The sequence below is a fragment of the Anoplopoma fimbria genome, chromosome 8 (genome assembly GCF_027596085.1).
Source record: "Anoplopoma fimbria isolate UVic2021 breed Golden Eagle Sablefish chromosome 8, Afim_UVic_2022, whole genome shotgun sequence".
NCBI classification, from domain to species: domain Eukaryota; kingdom Metazoa; phylum Chordata; class Actinopteri; order Perciformes; family Anoplopomatidae; genus Anoplopoma; species Anoplopoma fimbria.
The window spans coordinates 18,472,969-18,488,405 of NC_072456.1; the positions used below are offsets into that span (position 1 = coordinate 18,472,969).

Sequence of the window (15,437 nt, forward strand, 5' to 3'; positions counted from 1 at the left end):
ATATATATATATAGACTTAATCTAACTTCATGTCCTCCCTCGTTGTCAAACTTTGTGCTGTAGGTTAATAAACTCCCAGTAAAGACACCTTAGATCAGTGGTTCTCAACCTTTTTTCAGTGATGTACCCCCTGTGAAATATTTTCCCCTAACCAGAGCAAAGAATCTTTGGTTGAAAAAAAGATGTAATACACAGCGCTGTGCCATCAGTGTCTGATTTATTAAACTGTCAACACTGGAGATTGCATTGGTGCATTGAATTCAGTTCATGAACTTACACTTATATTTTATTGAATATTTATTAAATAACTATTTTGAAAGGATTTTTGAATGGATGCCAATTTTAAATATATTCTTTAAAAAATCTCAAGTACCCCCTGGAGTGCCTTCACGTACCCCCATTTGAGAACCACTGCCTTAGATAAACTGTAATCCCGTTATAAGGAAAATAAAGCTTAGCCAGGTGTTGTGAACCCAGGACCTGCAGTCAGGTTTCCAGCAGGCAAATTAATATTATTATTTATTTATTTAACATAAATTAATTTATTTTTGTACTTTTGTTTTTTAATGATGTACTTTTATTTATCCCAAAATATTTTGAATGCAGGGTATTTACTTTAAAGTATTTCTGGTTTATTTTTTATTTTTGTACGTGCGTAAAGGAGTAATATATATTTATTAAGTACCTGGAGATTATGGGATCCCTGAGGTGACAGTAGAAATGCCTGTGCACACCGGGGTGGAACCGAAGGGATCAACCCCGATGGGAGGAGGCTCGGCCGGAGACTTCCCAAAGTAAACCGAAGAGGTGAGCTCCCCGCGGCACGCCCCGTGGGCAGGTGGAACAAATAGCGCACCTCTCTGTCCTCTCATTTGTCTTCCTCCATCCATGCATCTGTTCCCGTGTGGGCCAAGTCATGCACTGAGAGCTGCGGGACGTCGTGGATTCCAGCGCTCAGAGAGGGAAGAGGTGAGCGGGTTTACTTCAGGACATAAAGCCTCTATTGTGCGGTGCGTCACGCTGTAATGTACCTGGAGTCACCGTGCCTAATTTGCCCGTGAAGTGAATATTCTCACCGAGTCCATTTATTAATTAAATTGCTGTGATCTGCTAAGAAGTTAAGGGATGTTTTTAACTGTGACTGTTTTTCTGCAGTATCTGATCTGTGGTCGCCGTGTAGCATGGCCTCCCTGGTCTGTTTTACGCACGTCCCGTAGCCTACAATCTCAGCTCTCCCAAACAGAGTCTCTGCTTTATTTTTCTGTGTCGTCATAACGAATTTATAATGAGAATTTTCTGATAGTAACACCTGGGCTTTAACTTTAACTCTTTTTTTTTTAACCTAGTAAACTAACGCTACATTTAGATTTTTGGGGTAATTTCAGTAGTGGGACCTTAGTCCCTAATTGTTTTGGTACCACCGTATTAATAAATGTAGAATTTGATTAGTGATATTACATGTCATTCAGTATTTGTTGACTATCCCTATGACTTTATTATTTCAGATTTGTTTTGTAACGTGTGCAGAGATTTCTGTTATAATGCAAAGCAGTGGAACACAAAACATTTTCAAATTGTGATATAGGCTACAGTCAAAATTATAGCTGTGTTCTTATTGCTCACAGGATATTGATATCCACCCTGTTGTACAGCCTTACCCATTGAATTATTCCATAATGCCTCACTTACAATAACATCTCAGTGGGTTATTTCTAATTTCCAAACATTGTCACTGTACCTTTTACCAGGACTGGATTATTTAGTCTGTCTGGCATTATGATTCTGGATACAGTGGAATGTGAGTTGTGAGGTTGGTGCTGTAATTCCAACATGGAAGTGAAGAAGGATGGAGGAGGAGGGCCATGGTCTTCTCCAGGAGCCTCCTCTGCTTCCTCTAAGCCTTCCACCCGCAGGAGCACCCTCCTAGCCTTCCTCTTCTTCTTCCTCATTATCGGGGTCTTCTTAGGCTTGCTTATTGGTGAGTATCACATTCACCCCATGATTGCATACTTAGACATATGTAGGTGTAATGTGTTATGAGCTATTCAGACTGCTTTGTTAAACACAATATTTCTAAACATAATAAACCACCTCTACTCTGTCGTCGCTCAGCCTACCTGGTGCAGGAGCAGCATTATTTTATGGAGACAATGGAGCTGAAAGGTCTGAAGTATGATCCAGTTCTGCAGGATGAGAACTCTGGATTCTCCATAGTACTGACCTCAGTTTTGAAGTCCAAGGTTAGTGCGGACTGCCTCCATGTTGAGAGCCCAATATTTTATTTGAAAAGGTTTTAAGTTGTGCATTTTTCCTTCTTGCAGATCAAAAATGTCTTCACAGCCTCGTCGATATCACATCACTATATTGATTGGAGTATTGTCGCCTATGGGTGAGTGAAAAATGAACAGAAGTTAATGACCTAATCCGAGCAAAAAAGCATCCAGAAGATTAAACAAACAGCATTGTCTGTTTCTTCCCAGTAACATTAATGGTGAGGTGATGGCAACATTCAGACTGGTCTTCAGGGTGTCCAAGGTCCAGCAGTATTCAGACAACTTTATTCAGGACCTGCTGAGAGCCGGACTCAGCTCAGTAATGCACGGGAAACCGCTGGAGGTGCCAGAATTCGGAGCGATCAACACTATCATATTACTAGGTAGTAGAACTATACTGTCATCGGTCTGTGGTCCTACAAGTGGATGTGTGTAGTAGTGGGAGTAACAAAACAAGGCCACAGCTGTGTGATGTCTTGTGTCAGGGCTACTAAAGATCTTTGTCTTTCTTCTCATTCCTAGGAAACAGTGGGAAGTCATTTTATTCTATTGGGGATGACATGATAGGTGAGTAAATATGTTGACCCATGTTAAAATAAGCCTGCATATAATCCTCCAACATGTGTTTACTGCATCGTGGAATACCAGATGGATTGTGTTTTTAATATCCGGGCGGATAGTGTGACTTCTTAACTTGTTCATCACAGACAAAAGTGCTTATTTTCAATGAAAAATTGTTTAAAGAGCTGATCTCGCTCTTTTCTGGGACTTTTAAAGGAAGGGATACAATTTTTGAGACCTTAAATCAAAACCGTGAAGAGATTCCTTCATTACGTAATTCCAAGGTATGACTTGGGGGACAATTTTCACAGTGATCGTTCTGTACAAAAAATAATTCTAAAGTTTATCTGAAGCCAAAAATCAACCTTCAACAGTCGTTGTGTCGTCCAGAGTTAGTTTTTAGTAGAAAGTTACCTCCTTGTGATACTGTCCCTCCACTGGCTCAGCTAGAAAGAAGGAACACTAAAAGGGGAATTTTGCACTGAAGTACTAAAACTTTAAAATGTGCGATTTGACTAACTCAGACTGCAAACACCTCCTAGTAGCTTTGGCTGAACTTACTATTTTTGTATTTATAAGGACTGTTGATTTTGTTCTCATCTCTCACGTTGGAGTCACGTTAAAACTGATCTCTTCATGCAAAATAAATAGGAGGAATGAATATAGTGACCAATACCTTTTGCAATGTACATTTGGGCTTGTAAGTGTTGTTTGAAGACAGACAAGTTTTAAAAAAAATGTTAGAACTCTGTAATTTATGACTAAAGCACCACCATCCTTCTTGAATGTGTTGTGAAAACTAATTGTAATTTAAAGACATTTTCATATTTTACCTTATCGTGTAACTCTCATCCTGACTTTTTTTTCTTTCACCTGGGCTCTCAAGCAAGGTGTCCCGACAACACCTTCAAGTGTGACAACGGAGAATGTGTCACAAAACTGAATCCAGAGTGTGACTTCATCCCCGACTGTGCAGATGGATCTGATGAAGCTCGTTGTGGTAAATTATTTGACACTATTACTGTCCTTTTAAGCATTGTTATTCAATTTTCTTTTTCAGTTGTTATTGGTAAATGAGAATAAACAGTTACGGACGGGTCATATGGTATATGAAAGGTTACTGACATACCTGTAAGAAGAAAAAAAAAACATCATTGCTTCATCTCCATCTTGAAACATCCAACTTTTTATTCTTAGCCTGTGGTACACGTCCCGCTATGGGGAGTCGGGTGGTGGGTGGTGAGGATGCTCGGCGAGGCGAGCTGCCATGGCAGGTCAGCCTGAGGCTCCATGGACGCCACATGTGTGGAGCCTCCATCGTCAACGAACGCTGGCTGGTCAGTGCGGCACATTGCTTTGAGAGGTAGGCACCATTTCCAAGCCACTGAGAAGTTTTTTAAGAAAATCTCCTAATCAGTTACATTAACTACACTTGCCACATCAGCAATACAAATTTAAGGGACAACCAAGTTGTTATCTCTTTTCCTATCTGTTTTTCTAGGGACAACGACCCCAGAGAATGGACGGCCCTTGTAGGGGCCAGACAAGTGAGCGGGGATGAGTCAGAGTCCACAACAATCAACATCAAGTCGCTGGTTGTGTCTCCGGACTACAACCCTATGACCACTGATCACGATGTCACTGTACTGGAGCTGGAGTCCCCTCTCACCTTCAACTCTTACATCCAGCCGGTCTGCCTGCCCTCCCTGTCTCATGTGTTTCCCCCCGGACAGAGCTGCTTGGTCTCAGGGTGGGGTGCACTAAACCAGTTTAAGCGTGAGTCGGCCTGCAGGAGTACACCTCGACACATCAATCAAATGAGGGATTTCGAGAGCTCTTTTTTTTTTGGTTACTATGACGTAAATGGGGTTTTAATATTTTGGCATTTACTCTTTTTTAATATTTTCCTATAAGATGATACTCAGTAACAAATCATTTATAATTTGGCTACCTTAACAGGGCAATTAGGGCATTTGATGTCAGTTGAGAAAATTATTGTAGGACTGCATGTTTTAAATATGATCAGGATGAGTCATTCTGTCTTATTGTGCTCTTCTGTCATTCAGCTGAGGTGCCTCCCACACTGCAGAAGGCCGTGGTGAAAATCATCGACTCCAAGGTGTGCAATAAATCATCTGTGTACAGAGGACAAGTTTCTCACAACATGATGTGTGCCGGATTTCTGCAGGGCAAGGTGGACTCGTGTCAGGTTAGTGCTGTTTTACTGGGTTCACATAAGGTGGCTACAATAGCACGAGCTATCAACTTACATTTTCTTACAATACTTTCATGTCTCGGGGCAAAGTTTGTATACAAACACTGATGATCTGGAAACTATAAGTAGGGTCAAAACTGCATGTTGATACCAGTCCCACCCTAAAAATAGAGGCCTGAAGGATGTTGCTGTTATTTTCATCTAAGCATAACAATATGAGTGCTGTTAATAATACACAGAGGAGATATGACATTCCTCCCCAGTAAATGCTCAATCTAGCTCCCATTACAGCTCATTTAAATTAACTGAACACAAATTAGATTCAACGCAAAACAAAGTAAAAGACAAAAGATACCCAAAGTATACAGTATTGAATTATTGCTTAATGACAATTATTATATCTTGTTAACAAATGTTCTGTTTTCTCTGCTCAGCATCCCTGAAGCTTGTAGCAACTTGGTGCCCTGCTTTTAAAAATGGCATATGCTCTTGCACAGAGACATCTATGCTTGAACCTCTGTTCCACTTGTTTGCAGCTTTTCCTTAATGGAGGTCATTGAATTTTCTAAACACAGTTAAATGTATTCATCCATGAAATCATGGAAATTACAGTGCGCATCCTAATCAACCATCACTGATTATCTGACACTAAACTGAGCTTAAGTTGAATCAGGAAAGTCATGAAAGAGATATTCACAAGTTTGACTGTTCAGAGAATCAGAGGTCTTGTGTTTTCCCTGCAGGGCGACTCCGGAGGGCCTCTGGTGTGTGAAGGGGCCCCAGGAAGGTTCTTCCTAGCCGGGGTGGTGAGTTGGGGTATTGGCTGTGCCCAGATCAACAGGCCTGGGGTTTATTCCCGCATCACCAGGCTCCGAAACTGGATTTTAAGCCACACAGATCCCAGCTTGGTCCATGATTACTATCAGTATGTTCCCACTGTGCCAGTGACTGTGCCAGGAGAAAGCTTTTATAATCCGCCTGTACCCAGGACCATTGCCATGGATGTGTCATCTGAACCAACACTGACTGGTAATGTCATGCTGAAAGCAGTTTAAAGGTTAACTTGTATTGTTCAACCTTATTTTCCCATGTTTTGTGTCTAAGCGACAAATGAGAAAAAGGTACAGCCTGCACACTACTGTATGCCACAATTTTATTGACTGCAATCTGATCCTACTTGGATCTTTTTCAGGTCAAATTTGATCGAAATGTAGTCACTATAATTGTGGCATGGAGTAGTGAGCAGGCGTTCGCTTTGTCTTAAGCACTTTTAGCGGATGTATATTGACAGTGAGGCTTAGCCCTGAGCGTTTACACTGCAGCCTGTTTAGTTCTGTCGTCTGCAGCGTACTCCCTCACTGCTGAACCAGTTTCAAAAATTGTTGTCCCCATTGGTCACTTAGACTCAAAAACTGGTTACACTTTAATTTATTGATCACTCATTCATGTGTTACCAAGATAAAAGTAGTCAGTCATACATTTTGTATTGCAAATTCTTGTGTACACTGATGCCACACAATCTGTCCCATCATGTCTTCCAGGCTTAAACTGCAGTGGAAACTTCCAGTGTAGCGCCACCTCCTGCATCAGCAAGGTCAACCCAGAGTGTGACGGCGTCCCAGATTGCCCCAACCAGGCCGACGAAAGAAACTGTGGTAGGTTCATATGAGTAAAGGAATGCACAACCTGAATTTACAGAAAATATTTCTGATGCATTTATTTGTTTCAGACTGCGGCATGCGTCCTGCGTTGGGCTCCCACAGGATTGTGGGTGGAGTAACAGCCCGAAGGGGGGAGTGGCCTTGGATTGGTAGTCTCCAGTTCAAGAGACTCCACCGTTGTGGCGCCACACTCATTCACAGCAAATGGTTACTCACAGCGGCACATTGCTTCAAAAGGTACTGCTGAACCTAAACTTCACCACAATAATATTCATATAAAAAATAATGGATGAGCAGGGGTACTGAGTCTTCGTTTATAACCCCCAGTGACCCGAGCTCCACTAACTGGGCTGTGAGCCTGGGGTCTGTGCTGCGCTCTGGGGTCGGAGCCCTGGTCATCCCCGTCCAGAGGGTAGTCCTACACCCGGCCTTCAATGGCACCAACATGGAATATGACGTGGCTCTGCTGGAGCTTGCAGTCCCGGCCCCCATGTCCTACACCATCCAGTCTGTCTGTCTCCCCTCACCAGTGCACAGCTTCCTCAAGACTACAGAGTGCTACATCACAGGCTGGGGGTCCATGAGGGAAGGAGGTGAGGGATTTAAAATTCGGGCCGACACCAGGGCTCAGTGTCCCAGAAAGCAATAAACAATTACACAATGATGTTACATTTTACAACAAAACTTGAGTCTGAAAACTTGTTTTTTTAAATGATCCTATTTTTATACTGAGATAAGTCCTTACAGCCCCATTATCCCACCACCCTTACTATATGATTAAATATAATATGAAACAGTACCAAATGGCCTGCTCACACAGTATTTGTCACTTACCCTTTCGGTATGTAGCCATGCAGATAGCTTCACTTTTATTTGAGGTTCTGACTTATCGATCATTGAAACCCCTGCTGCTACACCAGAACAATGAAGGGGAATGTGATTTGGTTGGTGGTGCTCACAGTAGTCAAGATGGCATTTAAAAACAATGTTGGAATCAGACTTGGTCTTTGTGAAAATGCATTACCCACTAATATAATTCTTGGCATAGGTTCATTGACCAACCTGCTGCAGAAAGCTGCAGTGAACATCATCGACCAGGCAGACTGCCAGCAGTCTTATGGAAATGTGCTGACTCCTAACATGATGTGTGCTGGTTACATGGAGGGAGGGAGAGACACCTGTTTGGTAAGTTGCATGTCATTCTACCATTTTACCCAGATACCTTTTACACAGCATGGAAATGGGCAAGGCATCTGGGGTGGTACAGGCTTGGCATCATCTGAGCGTTAAGATTGTGTACCAAGATTAAATAAATAAGAGCTCAGACGCTCTGGGAAATAGAGCCATGGCGCCGATAAATCTTTTTAAAGTGGATGGTTAACCAGGTCAGAGCAAAATACATTATGCCCTTTATTCTTTCAAAGTTTCTAGGACTTGTCTTTGTAAAAAAGAAAAAAGCATCGAATTAATAAATCATGGTTTTCATTGCAACACTTAAGTGAGATATGCTTATCTGATGGGAGAGAGAAGACTTTCTTTTCCTAAAAAATACAGAGCCTCCCTTTCCACCTGCTTCCTCTCTGTAATCTCCTTATGTAAGGAAACCCACATGCATTCCTGTCTCGGTCAAAGCACCTGGCATCTCAGCAGCGATCCAAGTGACATTCTCTTTATACCTTACTCTTTTGATCCCTCACTCATCCTTGATTGTTTTATTCTCCTAACATGTTGGAGACTGCATTTCATTGAGGTCATTTTAATTTCTAACAAGCTATTAAAAGCCAATCTTCTGTTCTTCCCCCCCCCGCCTTCTCATCCAGGGAGACTCTGGAGGTCCGCTGACCTGCCGCAAGCCCTCTGGCCAGTGGTTTATTGCTGGAGTGACCAGCTGGGGACATGGATGTGGGCGAACTGGTTTTCCGGGGGTTTACACTCGTGTTACATCTGTAAGAAAATGGATATCTACATACCTGCCTTTTTGAAGAAGCAAAAAGAAATGAACTGAACCCACAAGAAGATGACAAATCGCGTGGATTTTCCTGAAACATTTTCTCCAGAAAACTGTACTGTAAAAGGACCAAAGTCATGCTAAAAGCCACACATGCATCGTTTCCACAGTATTGACCTGTGTGACCTACATTTCTGGTCATAGGTGCTGTTTATAATACTGTGCAGTTCTCTCAACTGGGACCATCGTCTTTGATAATGTACTGAAGAAATAAGAAGAATCCTGAACTGTGGATTGTGGACATTTTGCTAGCACATGCATGATTTAAAGTATTTATTTCAGTTATTTATTTTCCTGAAAGGTAAACTTCATGGTGTATTTTTTTTTTCCATTTTGTGTGGTGTTCTGGATATATGCGGTTCATTAATGGGTCTTTTTTGTATCTAATCTCAGAATATAACACAAAGATGCAATGTAATAAGTGTTACTGAATGGTGGGTTTTCAAGGGAAAATATAATTCTGTATGAAAAAAAAAAAGTGGTACTGGAATCATATTTAAAATAATTTTGACTCAAGTTTGATAAACCCATGGTGATGTTTCATTGACATACACTCTTTTTGATGAGACACAGGAGAGGACTCTGATAAACAAGATTTATTGATTTTTCATGAACATAATTTAATTTGCTCACATACTGCAAATAATGTTCACAAGCTTTTGTTGCTCTTAATTAAACATAATTACATAAACTCAGCAGGATTGGGGGATAAAAGGTTTGGTGGTTAGCAGACATCTGACAAGGTGTGCACATACAGCTGAGAAAGGTTCACTACCCCGCGTACAGCAAGGCAGACCCTGCTGAAACAAGCCCACTACTGTGGAGGGTGGCAGATAGAGTGACAACTAGAAAACAGGTCAGACAAAACTGTTTTGTTCTCCAGGCGTACTTTGATATAGGACTGTTTGGAGGCTTGTGAATGTCAGGTTCACGGTTGTGAAAACACCAAGTTGGTCCTCAAGTCTTCCTTTTGATTTTAAGTAGGTCTTTCAGTTTAAAAGCATGTTAACTAAAGCCTGTGTTGTCCCTTAAGGGCTCCAGTTGTGCAGCTTATTTTCTACACAAAGAAATGTTAAGTCTCTCTCTGAGCATGAAGACATTGAAAAGAATTGGCAAACAAAACAATGCTGATTGTATTTTATGGAGCAATTGTGGCGACTGAGACATTCGTCCTGTTTACAATTATTACAGGTATGTGTCCCAATTGTAGAGACTCTTAAACACAAGAAACTTTCAACCTTAATTTAAAGACAAGGTGGTTTCAGTGTTTCTATTGAAGCCACACTGTTAAGTAAACAACTGCAATAATTACTCCAAATTTCTTTAGACAGATCGCCAGTCAATCACAGGGCTAGTACTTAATGACACGTATGTTCATTCCAACAGGCAATTTAAAGTTTCCAATTCTTGTTACCGATATGTCTTTAAACATGCAGCTTTTTAAAATACATGTTCATTTGTTAACCAGAAGATTATTTATTCATAACATAACACAAATAATAAAATGTTGTTTCTTAACTGTTCCTCAGAACAAAATGAAAACGTCAGCATAGACTCTTGTTATGGCTAGAGTCCACAGGCTGCGCTTGACTGTCTGTCTGTGAGGTATTGTGATGATGATGATGGCGAGCTGCTGCCACGTCACACCTGTGCACAGCTCCTGGCCTCCAGCGGAAACACTGTGCTCCTCCTCACCGTGAGCAGCAGCCCGAGGAAGGTAATGTAAGGACGAAGAGAGGGATTTTCACATGCGAGCTCTTTCCCTCTGTAGTCTGGAGTTGTATGTTCTGGACACGGTGTTCCAGGCGTCCATATACCGGTCCATACACATGGCAATACATTTCTGTGAGAACAAAGGCAGTTATAGTAACACAATTCATGATCTTTTTCTAATAGGCTGCAACTAACAATTATTTTCATTTTAAACCATTCTGGCAATTTCTTTGGTCTATAATGTATTAAAAGCTGTTGACTTATTCAAATTGCTTGTTTTGTCGGTCCAGACGGTCCAAAACACAAAGACATTCCCTTCACATTCATAGAAATATAAAAAAGTAGCAAATCTTCACATGAGTTTATCATAGATGGCCGAATTTGTTACAGATTTTCTGTCCATTGATTGGTCATTTTAACTCTAATCTTTTTTTGCATCTCAAGCTGCTCATTGTGGCCCAACACATACCTGCTCAGAGTTGTCCAGCGTGCTGCCAGGTTTACCTATGCACTTCTTGAAGCATTTGTCTGTCATTCTCTGAAAAAAGAAAGACATTGTTCACATTTAATAAAGTAAAGTTATTACCAGCAGATGAGTTGCAGTTACAACAGCAGTCCCTTACATCATCCAGTGTGCATCTGGGAACAATTAACCTGGTTTAAAGGCACATCTGGTTAGAGAGTCAAGGTCTTTGGGAGTTGTAGTTGCATCGAGACAAAAGTATTTCAATGACTACTGTTTCTATAAGTCATATTTCCTTATTGTTGTACATCAATGACTATCTTTATATAAGGGTGTAAGAGGACTAATAAAGGTGCCTTCCCCAATAAATGTACTACATTTAACGCGACTCTTAAACTTAGTAAGTTAGATAAGTTATTGGTTAGCCTTGTTAGCTTAGCATCTGCGTCCATTGATTTACCTGCAGCAGCTCCTGAGCGTTAGCCACTGCGATCTGGACCTTGACCTGCTCCATGATCGTCCCGGTGTCCACCTTACCCCCCGAGCCGCCGGATGAGAAGTCTGAACCGAACCCGTCCATGTTCACCGGAGTCGTTACCGAAACTGGAGCTGTATCGATTTACTTTAAATGCACGTGTGAGCCCCTCTGCTGCTATACTCGGCTAACGTGAGTTTTAGATGCCCTTGACAGCAGCGGAAGACTGCACACGTCACTTCCGTAAAGGGGATTCCGACATGGGAAGTGTAGTTATTAGGATAAGGCACACACGCATGTTTGCCGCACGGTGGCGGTATAATCCTACTCACCTGAACCACGCAGTCTAACACTTTAAGGGAGTAAATCAGACTCTTGGATTTAGATTTTTTTTGTTTTTATTGCAAAGTCAGCCCTCTGTTTTTTAAGTAAATAGTTAGGTTGATCACTAATATATATATATATATATATATATATATATATATATATATATATATATATATATATATATATATATATATATATATATATATATATACAGTACCAGTCAAAAGTTTGGACACACCTTCTCATTCAACTACTTTGAAGAATCTAAAATATAAAACATATTCTGGTTTGTTGAGCATTTGTTTGTTTACCAGTTTGGATGTCTTCAATATTAATCTCAATATTAAAAGAAAATAAAAATAAAGAAAAACCATTGAATGAGAAGGTGTGTCCAAACTTTTGACTGATACTGTATATACTTCTTAACCAAAAAAATATGCAAGGCCAAGATATGATATGCTTTTGTTTTGTATTCCAGTTTCAAGTTATTTGTTGTCACAAAGCGGGCATTGACAATGATATTGTGTAAGAGCTCAGGCTCCCTTCAACAATACTATTACAATTTTTTTTAAAGAAAATCAAGCAAGTAAAAATGAGAATCCAAGACATAAGATGGTACAGATGTTAATTAAAGGGATACAAATACAACATTTATAAAACTATAAAATAGTATAATTTATATTGGGGGTAGACAGGTTTATGGTAGTAAAAAAGAATCAAGCTGTAATGAAACCAGGTTGTGCTGTGAATGAGAAGATATATACAGAGATGTATACAGAGATAAAAACAGGTAATAAAACAGTGAGTAGAGGTATATAAAGATATGGTGATAAATTGTCTTGTGTATGTTGGCTGAACGTCTTGGAGTGTAAAATTTGTGAATCAATTGTGGGAGGAAATTTTCATTTCATTTATTTGCAAAACATCAGAACAGCTATTTATCTCATCCTGATCCTCCACAGCAGGCTGTATTGGAAATTAAATTATTTAAAAAAATGAATAATATGCTTCCACAGTGTGTAATTTCAATCAGGATATTTGATATATTGTGTTTATCCATTGCATAATTTTATTGCATTAATGTTCAATCAATCATTCAAAGGTCGTTATTGTAAGATTTCTGGGCGAACTCGCCCCGGGGTAAATACATTTACTTTGAACCAAAACTATGTGGAAAGCAGCAGCCAACAACATAAATAGAAAGTCATAAGAACCTCTGCATTGTTGGGTGTTGAGGCCCCGTCATGAGTATGACCCCGTCTTAGAGGACCCCTCTCCTCATGTTTCAGACAGGATGACCTCACTGAGAAGACCACCTGCCTTGAGTGAACAAATATGTGGTACAGTGAGTCTGTGGGCAACAATGGAGTGACGGTTACTGTCACTGTCAACAGACTGTGTGACTGGCTTGTTTGCAATGCTGGGGGCATTGAGGAATAATTGCGGGGGTCTGATTAGTGGCGTGCCTGCCTAAGAGTAATTAACGACCATTTACACAAAGCTAGCACCCGAGCATATGCAAAAAAGAACACACACACATACACACACACACAAACACATACACATATGTCCTCAGATTAGTTTGGCATCCAGCCACACTATAGGCTCAATGGGGGGAAGGGAGGGTTGGGTTAAAGTGCAGCAAAATGAGTTAACCCTAGATTACAATCATGAGTTCATTAATCTAATCTTCTTAAATTCTTAATCCCCTTTAGGCACACTTGTGTGTATGAAAGCATTTGGCCCAGTCAGCTATAAGGGAGGCTTTAACAAGCACCGGCAACCACGGTTATGAGAATGTGAAATACCTACGAGTGTTTATGGTGTCAAACTTTGAGGTTACACAAGACTGAAGGTGGTTACTTCAAGGCTTTCAAGTGTATGAAAAAAAAGTGACTTGTCCATAGGAGTAGCAGACAAATTTGGACCCTTTGTGAGGAAACAATAGGAAATAGCGGATGAAAGGAAAGCTGACTAAAAAACACAAACCCATATGAGCACAAACTCAGAGAGACGAGAAACAGCAGCAGCGTTTAATCTTCAAAAGCAGCTGTTGACTGACGTTCTGAGGGAGTGAGAGGAAGAGAAATCTGATCAGTGGGGCATCGACTCTTGTTGTGGTGCTTGTGGTGTTGGAGATCAGTCATCTCAGTGCACGAACAGTCCTCACCAACCGGTCCGATTTTTTAGACTGAGTAATGTCCCAAGAGCTTCTATTGCTTGAATAAAAATGAGATTCATTCAAAAATTCTGATCCATTATCTGTTTGAAGTCTGTCTGTGGTATACAATTTTTAACTTCTGACTATCATTCTTTTTTTCTTTGCTGACTTCCAAGCATCTTTTTTTCACAGCAGGCCTATTAAAGCATGAAAAGCACAGGTGCAGTTAATAACATAAACGCTGTTCCATTTAAGTGTCCTAATAAGACAAAGGGCCCGGCACTCACAATAGAATGGCCCTGGATCTGGCACACCTAAATGGAATCAAGCCATTATTAATGCCATTAATTACATCTGCAGACATGTTGGGACATATCCCAACAAAGAGTCTTGAACAAGAAAAGACACTTGAATCACACATGATTGAATCTGTTCGGTATAAATTTAAATTCTACAACCATCTATTATTTTGAAGCACTTGGATACTAGTCACTTTTACATGAATACATTGAAAATGCAGAGAGAGAAAAAGAGAGAGAAAGAGAGAGACACCTCTTTTCCAAAACGTATACTTCAAAATCCTCACACCATTGCTTGGGTGTAGTACCATAATTTAAGCAGCCCATGGAATTCCTTGTATGTGCAGGCTGACTTGGCTCATTCTTGACTTGCCCGATTCTTGTCCCGAATAGCTCACGAGTACTTAAATCCTTCGGAAAATGCCAGGAATTCAGCTGGAGAAACGATCTCATGGCTCTCAGAAGAACTTTAACCTGCCATCATATGATCATTAAGACTGTTGGTTATGTGCAAACGGCAAACAGTGCAGGGACTGTGCTTTGGTGCCGGAGCAGAGATGTAATATTCCTCATAATATTCCTAATGACTGTATTTTCAGTAGTAATATCTGATAAAATCCTATAAAAGTACTCTCATTTTCAGAGGTAGCTACAGCTGAGCACATGGTACCAGGTTTCAGAGCGTTATTTGATTTTCTTGAAGGGGGGGCATTTTCATTCATCCAAAAATGACATGCATGGGGGTTATTTTGAAACTGATCCTAGGCCAACACAATTAAAATAAAAAATATTATTATATATAAATCAAGGCTTTAGTATTTCTCCCCTAAATGTAATCCCTGACAGTTTGGAGTTGGCATTTAGGCCTTCATGCTTCAGAAATAATAAATAAATAATCAAATCATTCAAAAAAAAAATGTAGACAGATTCCTTTACTATTTTATTTATTCATTTTTCATGTTTATCCTGTCTTAATGTTGTTGAAAGGTACTTTACAAATACATCTGCTTTGTCTTTTGATATTTGATGCAAATGTGGAGCTTCTCCTCCGAGTAGTTCTCAGTGAAAGTGAGAAACAGAGCAGGTAGGTGGAACAAGCAGGCAGGTGTTTTTATATCCTTCAGTGTCCTTCCTGGCAGTGCTTCTATAAAATAATGCTGTGCACTGACCCTGAAGTTGGATGGAGAATAAAGAAAGCTCTTGCTGCAGTGTTTCAGCCCATTGGACGAGGTGAGGAGGAGGAGGAGGAGGAGGAGGAAGGAGGAGGGTGGAGGAGGAGGA

General features: G+C 40.4%; 2 protein-coding genes across 2 annotated transcripts; one reads left to right on the plus strand and one right to left on the minus strand.

The window, feature by feature from the left end:
* The first annotated feature begins 1,830 nt into the window (after positions 1-1,830).
* Positions 1,831-8,958, plus strand: tmprss9 (transmembrane serine protease 9). Its single transcript, XM_054602267.1, has 15 exons — positions 1,831-1,978; positions 2,113-2,240; positions 2,322-2,389; positions 2,481-2,656; positions 2,796-2,840; positions 3,721-3,834; positions 4,032-4,197; positions 4,336-4,610; positions 4,901-5,043; positions 5,793-6,078; positions 6,591-6,704; positions 6,779-6,947; positions 7,038-7,303; positions 7,759-7,895; positions 8,531-8,958. The coding sequence occupies exons 1-15, from the start codon at positions 1,831-1,833 to the stop codon at positions 8,690-8,692; spliced, it is 2,397 nt and encodes a 798-aa protein (XP_054458242.1). The 3' UTR covers positions 8,693-8,958.
* A 341-nt stretch (positions 8,959-9,299) lies between these two features.
* Positions 9,300-11,612, minus strand: timm13 (translocase of inner mitochondrial membrane 13 homolog (yeast)). The gene is made up of 3 exons (XM_054602273.1): positions 11,355-11,612; positions 10,901-10,969; positions 9,300-10,561 (listed from the first exon to the last, which is right to left on the minus strand). The coding sequence occupies exons 1-3, from the start codon at positions 11,472-11,474 to the stop codon at positions 10,463-10,465; spliced, it is 288 nt and encodes a 95-aa protein (XP_054458248.1). The 5' UTR covers positions 11,475-11,612; the 3' UTR covers positions 9,300-10,462.
* Between the last annotated feature and the right edge of the window lie 3,825 nt (positions 11,613-15,437).

What these genes read in the sequence shown, in the direction of transcription:
- tmprss9 (XM_054602267.1), top strand. Translation starts at nt 1,831, where the DNA reads ATGGAAGTGAAGAAGGATGGAGGAGGAGGGCCATGGTCTTCTCCAGGA. An exon ending in GCGGCACATTGCTTTGAGAG is followed by an intron (nt 4,198 to 4,335) that starts GTAGGCACCATT and finishes CTGTTTTTCTAG; the next exon opens with GGACAACGACCCCAGAGAAT. An exon ending in GCAAGGTGGACTCGTGTCAG is followed by an intron (nt 5,044 to 5,792) that starts GTTAGTGCTGTT and finishes TTTTCCCTGCAG; the next exon opens with GGCGACTCCGGAGGGCCTCT.
- timm13 (XM_054602273.1), bottom strand. Translation starts at nt 11,474, where the DNA reads ATGGACGGGTTCGGTTCAGACTTCTCATCCGGCGGCTCGGGGGGTAAG. An exon ending in ACGCTCAGGAGCTGCTGCAG is followed by an intron (nt 10,970 to 11,354) that starts GTAAATCAATGG and finishes TTCTTTTTTCAG; the next exon opens with AGAATGACAGACAAATGCTT. An exon ending in CGCTGGACAACTCTGAGCAG is followed by an intron (nt 10,562 to 10,900) that starts GTATGTGTTGGG and finishes TTGTTCTCACAG; the next exon opens with AAATGTATTGCCATGTGTAT.